General features: G+C 41.8%; 1 protein-coding gene across 1 annotated transcript in view; it reads left to right on the top strand.

Moving 5' to 3' along the window:
* Positions 1-3,117: 3,117 nt before the first annotated feature.
* FSTL4 (follistatin-like 4) overlaps positions 3,118-14,668 on the top strand; it is a gene marked incomplete at its 5' end in the record, with an annotated part of 26,518 nt that continues 14,967 nt past the window's right edge. The window contains 4 exons of the mRNA XM_010288235.1: positions 3,118-3,238; positions 10,717-10,878; positions 11,890-12,024; positions 13,360-13,386. Coding sequence (XP_010286537.1) covers positions 3,118-3,238; positions 10,717-10,878; positions 11,890-12,024; positions 13,360-13,386 — 445 coding nt within the window. The remainder of the gene's footprint in view (positions 3,239-10,716; positions 10,879-11,889; positions 12,025-13,359; positions 13,387-14,668) is intronic.

The raw sequence follows: 14,668 nt of genomic DNA on the forward strand, positions 1-14,668 counted from the left end.
CCTGCCGGAGGCGGGGGTGAGATGTAGAGTTAGAGGCTGTCAAGTAATCAAAGACTCATCATTTCCTAATGCTCTGGGGCTTGGGTTTTTACCTTTATAAAATATACACAGAAAGTGCTTGTGCGTAAGACTGCGTGCATATATATAAAACGTAGCTGTGAAATCCTAATGTACTAATTGCATCCACAGGGAAACATAAGGAGAAGCCGTGAGCTGCAATAAACAGAGACACAAAAAGAGTCGTTAATTTGTTACAGAATTCAGTATTCTTTTTGTAGCCACAAAAGGTTCAGTATTGAACCTAAATTTCATAATCACTTTTTCCTTCCTGCATCTAATACTGGCCTTTCTTAATAATGTTGTACTCTTATGTGAATTTACTCTGTGTGTGCAAGTTCTAATGCAGGGCAGATAATTTCCTTCTATGCCTGTCATAAATGATACGGTGTTAACCTACATAATCTTTGATAACCTTCCTTAAGTGCTAGAAGTCAGAAAAGAGTTTTTAAAAGTCATAAACCATGCTTTTACCAATATAAGCTTCTTTACAAGAAAAACGCATTTGGAGGGGAAGAGAATAATACCGTAATCTTGCATCAGTTTGTTTTTGCAAGGGTCTTTACTTATATTAATACATTTGTATGCATTGGAAAAAAACAGATCTCCCATAAAAAGACAATTACAGAGCACAAACCAAGCATTCATAATATTTTTCTGAGATATCTTAAAGGAAGCAACATACTTAAAACAGAGAAGATTTTATTGTCCTGTTTTTCCACAACTCCTTATAAATCATTCCATAAGAGTAGCCAGCCTGCTTTTATTGATCTAAACTCAATTTGAGTTGCTTTAGGATTATCTTTAAAAACTGTTATTAAGTCCCCTCCACCGCAACTGCTTTCTCTGTCTCATGCAAATACCATTTGAACAGGATTGGTATCTCTTCTGTTTGCAGTTATTCATGCATCTTTGTTTTCCCTCAGGAAAGATCTAACTGACCAGAAAACAGGCAAATGCTCGAAATGGGAATTTTGGAGTAGATGTTTGTACTGGGTAGCTTAACCAGCTTACCCCCTAGTGTAGATGCCAAATCTGCCTGACACCTAAGGTGGCAGTAATATCTGAGGTGCCTTTGAGTATAGATAATGAATTTCAGGAACAGCTATGGGTTTCCTCTTATTCTTTATAAACATTCATGTATTTGCTCATCAGGGCAGCACATGCCTTAGGGTAGCAGGGCGCAGAACCAGGGCTGTCGTCGTCTGTCCCCTCTCGGGTCAAGGTCTGAGCATTGGGAAGGGTTGTTGTCCTGCCTGTCAACTCTGTATTTCTCAGTGCTCACTCTCAACCTGCCTTGTAACATGTCTAAAAACTAGGCGAGTTCCCAAACTTCCCTCCCCTCCTGCCAGAGCTGGCCGGCCACTGGGAGGAGAGGCATGGAGACATTTCTCCGGTGCCAGACAGAAGTTACTGCAGAGGATTCAAGAGCCAGCAGAAGTAGTGCCAGCTCATCCCATACTGCAAGAGACGGGCTACTTTGTACTGTTCTTTAAGGGGGCCAGCTGGCCTTGCAAGTCTGCCTCAGAATTGCAGCTTCCTTCAAAAAACGTTCAAAGTGCCATGGCTGGAAAGGAAAGCTTCAAACTGTAAAGCAGATGCACCCTGAAGAGGCAGGAAATGTGAGATATAAGGAGCCCCAAATGGTTTTGGTTTAGAAAGCAGCCCATCCGATGATCAAACAACTCTTGCTCATCATTTGCGAGCACCTGGCGGGGGGGTGGCAGTAACAGCGTGGATGAGGATGGTTCCTTGTAGCATTGGACCTGCCTTGGGCGCAGCAGGGAAAGGGAGCGGCGTCCGTACCTCTGTGCACAGATTCCCTTTCTTCATCGCAAAGAAACTGGGACCCAAGTTCCTGACTCCCAACCAGCAGAGAAAATTTGCATTCCTATTTTATGTTGTCTACGCTGAGTTTTCACCTCCTCACCGCGCTGCGGTGCTGCGCTTCCATTTCACTCCTCGTGGCCGTGCTGGACAAGGGTGGCATCAGGCACGACTTCGTGGGGTGGCTTTCCCTGTACACCCCTTGGCTGCAGGCTGCCTTTCTACCTCCACACTGGAAGTTTGAAAAAAAAGTCCTTGGGTTTTCACGAGCAAAACCACTCTTCAACACTCACCCTGCAACCGGATATGTGCCACCCGGATTCTGAGTTGAATTTTACCATGCTTTTTCAGTGAAATTCTGCAAAGAGCTTCGTTTAGCATGCTTCACACATGGAGCTAGTTAAAGAAAAGTCATTCTTTAAGCTCATAAACTGTTTTATAAAGGTATCCTTCTGGGTTTGCATAGAAGTACAAACATTTGGGAGCTGCAGAAGTCTGAACATTAATGGAGTAACAGGAGAAGCTGCTTTGTGTACCCGTCAGTGCTGTGGTTCCGTTAACTATAATTTGAAATAAATTCTTAATCAGGGCACATGTGCAACATATTCAAGTGCCAAAACCTCTCTACTAACTCATATTCTCCCCATCTGTAATCAAAAATTGAAGTAATGCAAGAGCAGATCTAGGAAGATGAAGTGGATAAAGAAAGGTACTTGTCAAACAGTTACAGATCAAAACAAGTTTCTCTGAGAAAATACTTTTTGTCTTCTTCCTTGTCTCCTGCCTGGGATATTGTCTGAGATAAGCGACAAACTGTTTCAGTTCTTTCTCATCAAGTCTCAAGGTTACGGTGCATTTTCTGAGAACCGGCATCAATAAAGGAAACCTTAACCCACCCAGAAGTTAGCATTTTATGTGGGTAAATATTAAATGCCCCCATAAATTAAACAGCTGGAGATTGCCATCTTTTTTATGTGCAAAGAGCACCTTGTTAGCAACCAGCACAAAAGTTCATATTCTCAGATGAGTTACTTTGCCTTACTCTCAAATTGCCACCCATTTTCTCCCTGCATGTTGATTCCTGAACTTTAAAACTTACTGTTCAAAATTCAAGCTGTGTTCCCAAGCTGCAAAGCTTATCAAAACCACTGAACAGGTAGTCTCCCTTCATGTGGTGTTTAAAATATTTTTACTAAATAATGAGGCACCCTTCTTGTCTTTTGTTCCATACAGGATTTTGGAGAAGACGATTCTCTCTACATCACCAAGGTAACAACTATTCACATGGGCAATTACACCTGTCATGCCTACGGCTATGAAGAGCTATATCAGACCCACGTCCTTCAGGTGAATGGTTAGTAAATGGCATATATGACAATCCATGAAAACGTTCCTGCAAGCAGAGTTGCGTGTTAATCTCATTTGCGTAGACGTGAAAAGCCATGCACCGAATTGCCTCTGTACGAGAGCGAGTGCAGCTCAGGGTTTGCTCACTCGTGCTATCACACAGGCAGTCAAAAAGAAAGGTACCAAGGGGGGACATGTGTAATTACCTGGGCTTCAGCAGGTATCCTAACTGTAAAACAAGCTGTCGGTAACATTTCCATAGAGCTAAGAGCAGTGTTTCAAAGCACCTCTTAGACTTTTGTCAACAGAAGTGTTGATTCAATAATTTCTTCTTCCAGAAAGTCATTTCTGTTGCGTAAAATAGCCCAGGATGTTTAAATAAATACAGCACGTTGTTCCTAAAACTAGCTATCTAACTCCCAGCTGTGTGTCAGATTAATACCTGGTTGTAGTCAGGTTGGTTCACTGAGGGCTATTTACACTGGCTAAAGATATGGCCCGCTGGGTTGCGAAATGAGGGCAAACCATTTTACAGGTGAGAGAATCACACGGGCCATATTCAGCATCCTCATTCACCTCCATCCCCTGGACCACATTTGCACCTGGTGGAACTTCTATTCAAGCGTTTTCTATTTTCTCCTGACCTCAAACTCAGTCAGTCGGGTTTAGTTTAAAATTACATTAGTTTAAACCGGCATTTTGTTGAGGGACCTGCCCATGCAGCAAAATCGTTGTAAAGCCATATTTACATGTGCTGGTATGACCAGCAGTATCTCCAGAATAGGAGACAGAGTAACCCGTCGCTCCCTATAGGTAGATTTTGACATACTCTGCTATGAAGTATTTAGTATTACAGGGAAATTAAGTAAATTTATTACAGGGGATGTATTATAAGGAAAATTAATACTTAGTTCTTTCTCTAGATGTAGGCAGAGCTCTACAAAGGAGAGCTTTCAGCTGGTGAGAGCAGATAGCTACACACAGGTTAATAGAGAGAGGCTGACATGAAGAGAAACAGTAAAAAGGGATATTTATGCACTTTAAGAAACACTGTGGTGGATGTGGGGTTTAGGTTTGACTGCAGCTCAGGTCTTCTGGCTGTCTGTAAGTGCTCCCCACCCACAGCGAGTCCCTAGAGGAGAGCACGAAGCATCCAGTTGATTTAATGAAAACTGACTTAATGTTTCTACATAATAATTTTTCATCTTTGAGATAGTAAACTGTAAAGTCTCAGCAATGTAGATAACTAGATTGTGCGTGCTGCAGCTGGGAAATAGGTTTCCTTCCTCAAAGTGCTATTTGTTTGATGAATGGCAGTTGAAAGAAATGCAAGCTAACAACTTAATCCTGTGTATATTATGTGATATATTATGAGGCCTGAATGGAGTTTAGTTGGCAGACAACAGTGTAGACTTTATCATCAGTGAGAACATAAGGCCCAAAGGCCTTGGAACTAAAACCAGAATGAGAAGAAAGCTAGATGGAGCGTGGGGAGGGGTTGTTTCGTTTTGAACTCATGCCTGCCACTTAGATTTAACTTGTTGTTGAAAGATCCCATTTTCTTTTTATATGGAAGTTTCATACCACAGCTGCACGTGTTTTTTCTTATCAATACCAGAACACTGTTACACAAAAAAACCCCACTATCCATGTTGGCTTTTTAATGTTGCTATGTAGTCACTAAATACTGCAAAAAACACCATGCATTCTGGTATCAACCCAGGCTTGCTAAAAAACACTGCAGGGTCTAGAGATCTTTGTCTTACAGCATCTGATATTCCCATGTGAGCCATTAGACTTTGCAAAACTGGATTTTTGCAGTTTTTGACGTGGCTGGCTGGCTGCCCACATCACTATAGTCTCTCCTTTTCTGCCTGTGTCGTGGCTTCCTCCAGCAACTGATGTTGGGGAACACCACCCATGAGAGGACAACGTTGCTTTCCTTCAGATGCATGCCGGGGTTCCGAAGGCAGAGCCCTGCTCAGGAAATCTTTCTTGGTTTTTAGTAACTTAAAGGACAAATTGAGGAATTTCTCTTGACAGGACTAGAGGGAAGAAACTGAGTTGAGCTGAGTTGAGTGAAGATACTGAGAGTCTAAGTATAGTTGATGAGCTCTGTTCAGCGCTGGAGATTGTCTGTCTGCATCAAACTAAAAACCTCATCTTCAACACGGGAGGTTTTTTGTTGCTTTTCTGTATTGGACTAAAACTGTAAGAGAATGTGACAGAACCAAGTCAGCCAGAACTCGGATGTATCTGCTCGCCTGTCTCCTCCAGGGAGATACACTTTTAACATCAAAAACACAGGAGTCTTTTATTCTATAAAAATGATAAGAATTTTTTTTTCTTTTTTTAATAGAGAAAACTCCAAGTTTATTTCAAAAAGTAGAGAAAGAAGAACCAACTGGAAGTAAAAGAGTTTATCCCCAACCCTTCCCAAGCTTATGGTTTTGTACAGGCGGGTCCCAACTTTTAGACTGAGTTTCAATTAATTCAGTGTTTCTCAAAGCTGTAGTAACTCTTCCAGTGTCCTTTGATCCTTTTTGTACCACCTGGGCCCTGCCTTACTGTTGCCATCAAGACCCATGAATCCAGCTTACAAAATATTTTCCTTTTATTGCCGCCTTCTCCTTAAAAGAATCTGATCCTAGCTATATGCACCCTCTTCATATGGTTTTGTCCAACATATTCTCTTTATCGTACTTTCGCCTTTGTCTCTTTTTAGACTATAACACTGGCTTGTAATTGTCAAGCCTCCGCTGGCTTGTCATTGATTAGGTAATGTAGGAAATTAGGAAATATAAACTTAAACAGAAAGCTTAGAGCCCAATTTTGACAAAAATTAGAAGTTTCTGGAATTCAGAGCTCTAGCTGGATGTATTACAGACTGATCAAATTTATCGAAAGTTTACCCATAGAAAGCCTTGCTTTCATCCCAGTATATTGTCATGGTTATTTCTTTTCTTGCCCAAGGGAAGTAAACTCGCTTCATCGCAGGCAAATCCTGCTGGAAGCCGGGCACGCGCTGGCCCACGGCAGGCAAGCGGTGTCCTTGCTGACGCTTGCCGCAGGACCTGTGCCACACAACCCAGCCACGTGCGCTCGGGCTATTTAACGAGGCTACACTGCAATGTTAAAAGCAACTCCATGGTGTCTGACGCCGCGGTCAGGCATTGCACAGTCTAGACAGACATATCTGAAGATCCTCTCCGAAGCAGCCTTTCTGAAGAGGAGCAGAAGGTCTGTTTTGCTCAACTGCTGAAAGGCACGCGGTGCTTCCCTTTGTATCAGCTCGTTCAGGGTATCACAAATAACACAGGCAGGTCCGGGTGCTCATTTTGACAAGCAGAGATGAGGCAGAAAATGTGAAGACCAGAGGAATGCCCCAAACCGCTGGCTCACATCTTCTGGGAAAGAAGGATAAAGCACATATTGAATGCAGCCTACGTGTGACGTTTGATGCGGTAGGTTTGGGTTGTATTTATACACCTGGCCCTTAATGTCTTTGAAAGAAAAGAACACGCTGAAAGGCAGCACAGAGCCTAAGAATGAAAAATTCTTGAGTGCTGGTATCTTTGATCAGGAGAAGCCAAGAACAGTAGGAAAATGATGTTCTCTCCTACGTAATGGGCATTGCTTGGGAAATGTGTATAGCATACACTAACTGTAGGGAGGAAAAGCAATTTGTCACTTTCAAGACAAAAAAAGAGTTGCTGAGAATAAAGAATCTCATAAAATTGTAATCAACTATGAAAATTGATAGTTTGCAAATCAAGAGACTGCTGAGTGTAGGGCATCATTTTCCTTGGTCCTTGCACTCTGGAAAATATCAGCATAAATCAGAATATCGTATTCCTTGAAAACAGTTTTTAAAAGCCATTCGATCCTCGGCCCAATTATAAGGGTCCAATAGGACAAATTTTCCAGTGAGAGAGAGAGATGTTTTAAACACAAATGTTTTGTTAATGTGTCTTTTCAAGAGAAAACATAGAATGCTGCAAACTCCTTCCAAATCGTAAATGGGAAGATTAAAACATCTGAAGTAAATGATGAATCTAGGAATTGTTATTAAGCCCTGGAGTATATAGGTCCTATAGCAGCGATGTGTGTCTTTGGGGCTTGACGCCGCCATCTGTGCTCATCGTGTGCTTTATCACCTGAGCTGCTTTATTGTAATGAATTGGTCTGCTCACACGTAAGGTACTACTCAGTGTAGGCAATCTACCCAATCTCTTGTTTGCATGCCTCTTTTTTCCTACTTTGCTTAAGATAATAGCATTTTTATATTGCCTTTGGCTGCAGACACAGTAATGGTTAGCAATGATATATATTCACCAAGGGAAATAGCAAAGGATAATCCATATATTCTGAAGTCTGGAGCTGAAATCTTTGCAAGTTTTAAGTAAAATGTGCTTACTTGGAATGTATTAATTTGTAGCACAGACAATAAAAATGCATTCTGCAGTTTGCTGTTATCACAAGGCAGTTGCATGCAATAATTTACCTCTGCAATGAGTTATGTAAGGCAAGGGAGAAGAAATAAAAAGTTTAAAAATGGAAGGAGCAGGAGAATGATAAGAGAGCAGGCATGGAGGTGCACCACATATTTTTGTGGGTGAAAACAAGCAGTTTCCTTGTTAATCACTCTTGGAAAGACACCTTGTTAATAATTTCAGGTTAAGCTAATTTTCATGCAGTACTTTGATTCAGTGTCTAGGACCCCTGAGCCACTTTTTTCGATATAAATCTATTGTGTTTTCAGCTCTGCAGGTAAAATATGTGGATTACTCACATGCAGACTAATGTGGTATGAGGAAAAAAACTTGAGAGAGGCAAGTAAACTCTGCTTTGTGAAGCTGTGCCCTGTTTCTAGGGAGCATGATCCTTGTGGCAGTCACTGGGAGTGCTGGCATGAGTGTCCCTATGAAGAGGAAAGCCTAAAGCAAACCGTGATAAGAAAACCTGAGCAACCCATGCTCATTTTGAGAGCATTAAATAGATGATGTCTGGGATGGGCACCTTCAAGAGATGGTGAGTGAGAAAACACCATTAGGCTTGGAGTAAAATTGCTCTGGTGCTTTTGGCCATTCAGGATGTGTTAGAGAAGGGCTTGAGCCCGGCTGGGGCATCTCCATCTCACCTGGAGCTGGGCAGGCGTCGGCAGGCGGCCGTACCCCGCAGGAGCAGAGCCCTGCACGGGGCACGGGACCTCGTAGGCTTTGCTTCGGAGCTGGTTTTCACGTAGCTAGCTGCAAGGTTTTTCCTGTGCATTTGTAGGAAGAAAACCACCTCTCCTCTAGGAGTCTAAATAAATCACGTAGGCTTTCAATGGGCCTCAGTTCCTAAATCATTTGATTTTAAAAATGTTAGTAGTAGCAAGCAAATCATAGGTGAGACAAGCATCGAGTGCAGGACCTTCATAAAATTCTGTCAAAGTGGACAAAAATTACTATCTTTATCCTATCGCGCCTAGAGACACTGACTCGGAGAAATCTAAATTAATCTTCTGAGGTGTAGACGGAATCAGAAGCTCCTGACTCTCAGTCTTATTCCCCTGAATTGCCTGGGCACTGTCCCTTGAATAAAAGCAGGGATGGCTCTGACAACTGCCAGGCGTTTCCAACAGCAGATCACTGCCTTTGCTCTCCTCCCGCTTGATCTGCCAGCTCCTGAAGGCAGGAGGACCTCTAACCCTGACAGTGATGGGAGGAAGAGTAGATAAACAGCTAGCAAATGCTTTTATTTAGAATTTGCAAACTCAATTTAATAAAACAAACCTCGTCTCTTTGATTAAATAGCTCTTGCATGGTATTTTACTCACTTCCCTGCATCTTACAACACATTTTCTTTTCTTCTCAAGTAAATGATATAGAAGAGAAGGAACTAAGTCCACATGTCCAGTGCAGAGGTGGAGTTTAAAGCCATTCCTTTGCTAGCACTCCCCATTTTTTTTGTCTCTCCAGTTGCCCCGAGGCATTTACTCTCAGATTATACTTGAACAATCTCTGGCTTTTAAAGCTATAAAAAACAAGTAGACTTGAGGGCTTTCTGTTGTGGCGGATTTCCTTCCAAGCTGATGACTCAGCTCTGGTTAATACATGGCAGCTGGTAGGTAAGACAGAAGTAAAATACATCTCTCTCTGGTAAGGCCCATAAAAAATAGGACTAAAGATGGAAAGTATATGCTAATGAATGTAATTATTTAAACTGTCCCCATTTGGATATATAGACCCATAGCAAGCTGCAAAGACAGATTTCATTTTATTCTAAAGCAACTGTTAAGTCAATTTAATTTTGCTAGTCCTGGAGCTTAATGATGGAATATATAAAAACACAGCAGTGAGTTAGGTACCCTAAGCCAGTGATTTCAAGTAGAAATTTGCTATTGACTCATTCAGGCTTTCTAAAAAAACCTACAAATTTTCCCCAATCCTCCACTAGTGCTAGCTGAGGTTACTCATTTCCCTTGAGGAAGAAGTTGGGCCCCCACATTTGACTCTGACCATGGTTTTACCAAACTGTACACCTTTCAACAGTTCCATCATGAGTCCTAAAATCTCCTAATCTAGTAGAAAAGCTGACCACTTGATTATGAAACACAGCAGTCCATGACCACCCTTCAAATACCATCAGCTGTGATACGGCACATCCTCACGTTTCCTTCTGATATGTCCCTTGAGGTGAAAGGAAGGAGGGTCCCGCTGATATTTTTCACTGATACTGCAATATTGCAAATTCTTTTTAAAGTATGTGAGTAAATTGTTAAGAAACAGTTAATGGGTGATATTAAGCCTTGTTGATTTGAGCAATGAAGGCAACATGATTGAAAATCAATGAACTTGTCTGAAATTGTAATATAATTAGTAGTTCTGCCAATTGAGTACATTAAATAGTTCAGAGGGACCTTCCTGAAACAAGGTAAGTCACATTTTGAAAGCCTATCAGAAAAGCAGTAATCTATAAACACTTTATTTGTTTAGAATAAGAGGTAGTGAATGCACTGGCTATTTCCTGATGGATATTTAATTAAAATGTTGAATAATGTGCTACTTCTAATAGGCAAGAACTCCAATTCCTTCCTTACTAGATTCAGTGAAGGTTTGGAGTTTATACTTTAATATTTAGATATGTGGGTATTCACCCTAGGTTTTAATCCAACTTTACTTAAGTTCAGTCAGTCACTTAATGAAAGAAAGCAAGAATAAGCAAGAACGGTCGAAATACAAAATCAGATACCGAGGTTGCTCCCTGGCATTGGTATATTAGCTTACTCTTATTATTATTTTCTCTTTTCTGCCCCCAAAGTTGAGCTGTAGAAAAATCGTTACTGTAGCTTGCACTGAAAGCCAGGACGTTGCTTATTTCCCCGGTTCTCGGGTCGGACCTCTTCTGCAGCGCCATTTGAAGGCAGCGGCTCTTGAGCTACCGGCAAGGGCCGGTACCTGGTGGGTGAGTTTAAATTCGCCAATTCCTTGTTCCCCACAGTGCCACCAGTGATTCGCGTCTACCCTGAAACGCAGGCGCAGGAGCCTGGCGTGTCGGCAAGCCTTAAATGTCACGCCGAAGGCATCCCTAATCCCCGAATTACCTGGCTAAAGAATGGCATTGATATCATGCCAAAACTATCCAAACAACTAACGCTCCTAGGTAAGAACAGAATTTTGATCAATTAAAGTATTGTAGACGGGGATTAAGGAGGATTATTTTGCACTTTAAACTAGAAGTTCTTGTACTTTGGCTAAGCCACAGTTGTTGGAAATCGCGTTACAAAACCCCTGTTCTTTCTCTTCATCTATTTCTCCTGTGAATTTCTCGGGAAATACAGTATTGATTGATATAAGTGGTAAGGGTGTTACGTTAAAAGGCAGCGTGCCTGGTTCTCCACTGCCTCGTCTTTTGTGTACAGCTGTACAAATCAGAAGAGAAATGAATTAAATTATTTGTTCAGGTGTAAGCACTACATTGAATGCAAGTCAGCTGAGAACCAGGCTGCAGGTCACCTATCTTCTTACACCCACCTCTGCAGAAGGAATCAGGCTCAACTCCTGTTGGTCCTTGTTCAAATGAGGGTGCAACAGACACAATGCAAGGCAAAAATATTTATTTGCAATTTCTGTGTAAAAATACTAAAAACCTTCTCATTCACAGCCCAATTTGGCTGTGTTGTATTGCAGCCCTCAACCAGGGTTGGCAACACAGATGCTCCTGCATGGTTGGGTGCGATATCTCAAAATTTTCCAAAGGTTTTAGGCAACATTCCCGCTCCAGAAAGCAAAATGATAGGAGGAGCTGTAGAGAGACCCCTTCCCAAACCCAAGTTTTTGGTGATCTGATGAAAAACAGATTGCAAAATTGAAGTGAATTTTCGTCCACTAAAGTCAAAGCACTTTTTTTTTTAACAAGAAGAAATAAATGAAATGTAATGTGTTGTTTGCACTTGGGACTGTCTTTGCTCCTGGCACAGAGTGTGTTTGTGCTAATGGAAAGAAGCAAAACATCAACTCTCATGAGAATCCCCAAATACCTCTATTCATGTACGGGGAAAAATTGTGCGGTGAAGCCAACCTGTTGGGCGGCTGCAGCAGTGAAAGGCAATTAAGGGCAGTAAAAGCAATTAGCAGCAGTGAGGAACACTGTTTATGGGTGTCTTTCTTACAGCAAATGGAAGCGAACTTCATATCAGTAGCGTTCGATATGAAGACACCGGTGCCTATACCTGCATTGCTAAAAATGAGGTGGGAGTGGATGAGGACATATCTTCACTTTTCATAGAAGATTCGGCAAGAAAGACCCGTAAGCTTGATTTCCCATGTATTTATTTCTTTAAAGTCTATTTAAATTTAGTAGTGTACATGCAATTTAATAGTTCAGTCCATTGCATGCGGTATGTTGGACTCTCACTTGTAAAGTAATGACAATTTTGGCTGCGTTTTGATCAGAGGATTGGATACGGTTTTGAGAAGGAATTGCGTGGGGAAGGTAAAATCTCCTCATCCAGGACGATGGTGCCTTTGACGTGCCAGAGGTGTTCTGGGTGTGGTACGGGTACATCTTTACTGAAGTAACAAATTGGAAATGGTTTTAGATATAAAAGAATCCAAACCCGAACTGGGTCTGTCAAATTGTATGCAGTTTCACTAACCAGCAAAATAGGTTTCCCTTGGTATGAAATTATGTCCCACTTCAAAGACAAATATTCTCCCAGCCGCTCTTAGTTGCATGTCTCCCGAAGGAATGCGGCAGTGTTATCTTGACCACACTGTCCCTAAAACACAATTAATGAAGGAGGTGATTAGTTGCCCCAGTGGAAAAGCTCCCAGAGGCCTGATCCTTCCTAATTCTGCTGGTTTAACTACTTGGGAGATTACCTAGGTTCATGGTCATACTAAAAGGCTAGGTGCAAATGGGATTTTTGTTACTTTTCTGGCTATTAATGTAAAGCAAAAATGGAAGACAAACTTAGCCATAAATATGTGCTCTCATGGTGATTCTTTGGAAAATATATTCTATTCCTCATTAAATAGATTTATGTACTCTTATTAATTATCAGTCATTTTCCCTTGAGTACTTGAGGAAGGGCAGTTGCAATATGTTGAGAAATAATTGGATGTACCCTAAACAGAAATTCAAATACAGATGTACTTTCAAAGAGTATTTGAATCCTAAAAGAGAACGTAGTTGCATGAAATTCCAAGCAGAAATGCAGCAAAGTGTGTAGCTGCTGTAACTGCTGGTCTCAGGCTTCTGAAAGATGTCATGTTTGCTTATTGAACCTGTAGAGAATGTCACAGCCTGTACCGTACCTCCGATTACATTTGAAGATAACATCTTCTCTTTACTAAGACTTTGATCTTTGCACAGGCTGCAGTTGGCTTTATTTAGGTGAGGATTTTTCCCATGTCAGAGTTTCAGAATTGTCTCTAGAATGAGCAAATGTATTTAGAAATATCTATCTTTCCTGATATTTTATTTGAATGATGTTATGTTAGAGTTTTCACAAATTAAACAGTTCATGTAAACATGAGTATTAATTCAGTTAATTGCTACAATGAAGATTTTGACATTGCTTTTTTTTTTTTTTCCTTTTCCTGATTATTTTCTGGCTTTCCCAATTTTCTGATGCTGCAGTTGCAAACATACTGTGGCGAGAGGAAGGTACTGCAGTAAAGTTCTTTTGTCGTAGTGATAATGTGCTTGTCTGCTTTAATAATTCCATGATGGGCCATTCTCCACTGACTTGCCACTAACTCTATCAACTTTCACAGATACCAGATTAAATACAGACCAGACATTTAAAAGCTAAATTATTCAAATAAGACATGTCACTCTCGTAATATAAATTGTACCTAGAACTTCTTACATTTTCCCACTATGAAATAATAGATGAACATAAAATATATAAAAATGTGAATTTTATATAAGCTGCCACCAATGTGAGTAGCCTGAGATTCTCAAGCTGCATTAACAACTGCACAAGTGTCAGATGTGCTCCCAAATTACCATAATTGAACAAGTAAGACATAAATTCAATACCCTGCATTTTTAAGCAAGCTCTTCCTCCTCAGTAGCACGTATTGCTGTTTACTAGGTGACCAACAAAAATTGTGTTCTTGACTGTTAGGCTAAAAAAAAACCCCACAACAGGTCTTGCTTCCCTCTATCCTTTAAATCGATGCAGGGTAAAGGTTATCCCATTTCTCCTTGTTTTAATTGGCAGTTAAGATCTCTAGTTTGATCCAATTTATAGTGTGCCCTGCACAAGGTCAACATCTGTGTATCTCGGAAGCCAAATGAGAAAAAAAAGCATCCTAAACAGCTAATTGACTCAAAGATATTGTGGAGGCACTTGAAATGAAAATTTATTTGATTTTCTGCGTGCTTGTGCCGTCATAATTTCCAAAACGCACAGTAGGACGCATCACGCGCAGGCCCAAGGAGCTCTCAAGCCCCTCGCCCAGCTGCCTCGGTGGGCACGGTGCCCAGGTCGCACGGAGGGGACCCTCCCGCCTTCAGGCTCCTGGGGGCTGTGAGCAGGGTGTGCGCTCCCTGGAGGAAGCTTGTTGGACTGAAGCCCGGGTATAAGCCAGTTCTTACATCTGCACGGGAGGAGACCGGGACCTCGGTGTCCTTCCAGCCCCGCGGGGAAGGTCTCCGTGCACGTCCAAAGTGCTCTCTCCCGACCGCGTCCCCCTCCCACTGCAAACACCCCTCCCTCCCGTCGTCCCTCCAGGAGGGGCTGCGCACTCACCCCGCCTTGGGAGGGTGCAAAGACCCTTTCGTAAGTAGTTCATGCTGGTACCCAAAATGGCAGCGGTGCTTCATGCCCTCGGCTGGGAGGTTTCTGGTTTGCCTGGCTCGGCCCAAAGGATTTTAGGGGCAGAAGGAAAATGCCAGCCCTTAGTGACCGGTGCTACCTCGGCCAGGTGTGCGAAGAGCC

This window comes from Phaethon lepturus, unplaced genomic scaffold (genome assembly GCF_000687285.1).
Source record: "Phaethon lepturus isolate BGI_N335 unplaced genomic scaffold, ASM68728v1 scaffold18550, whole genome shotgun sequence".
Taxonomy (NCBI): Eukaryota; Metazoa; Chordata; class Aves; order Phaethontiformes; family Phaethontidae; genus Phaethon; species Phaethon lepturus.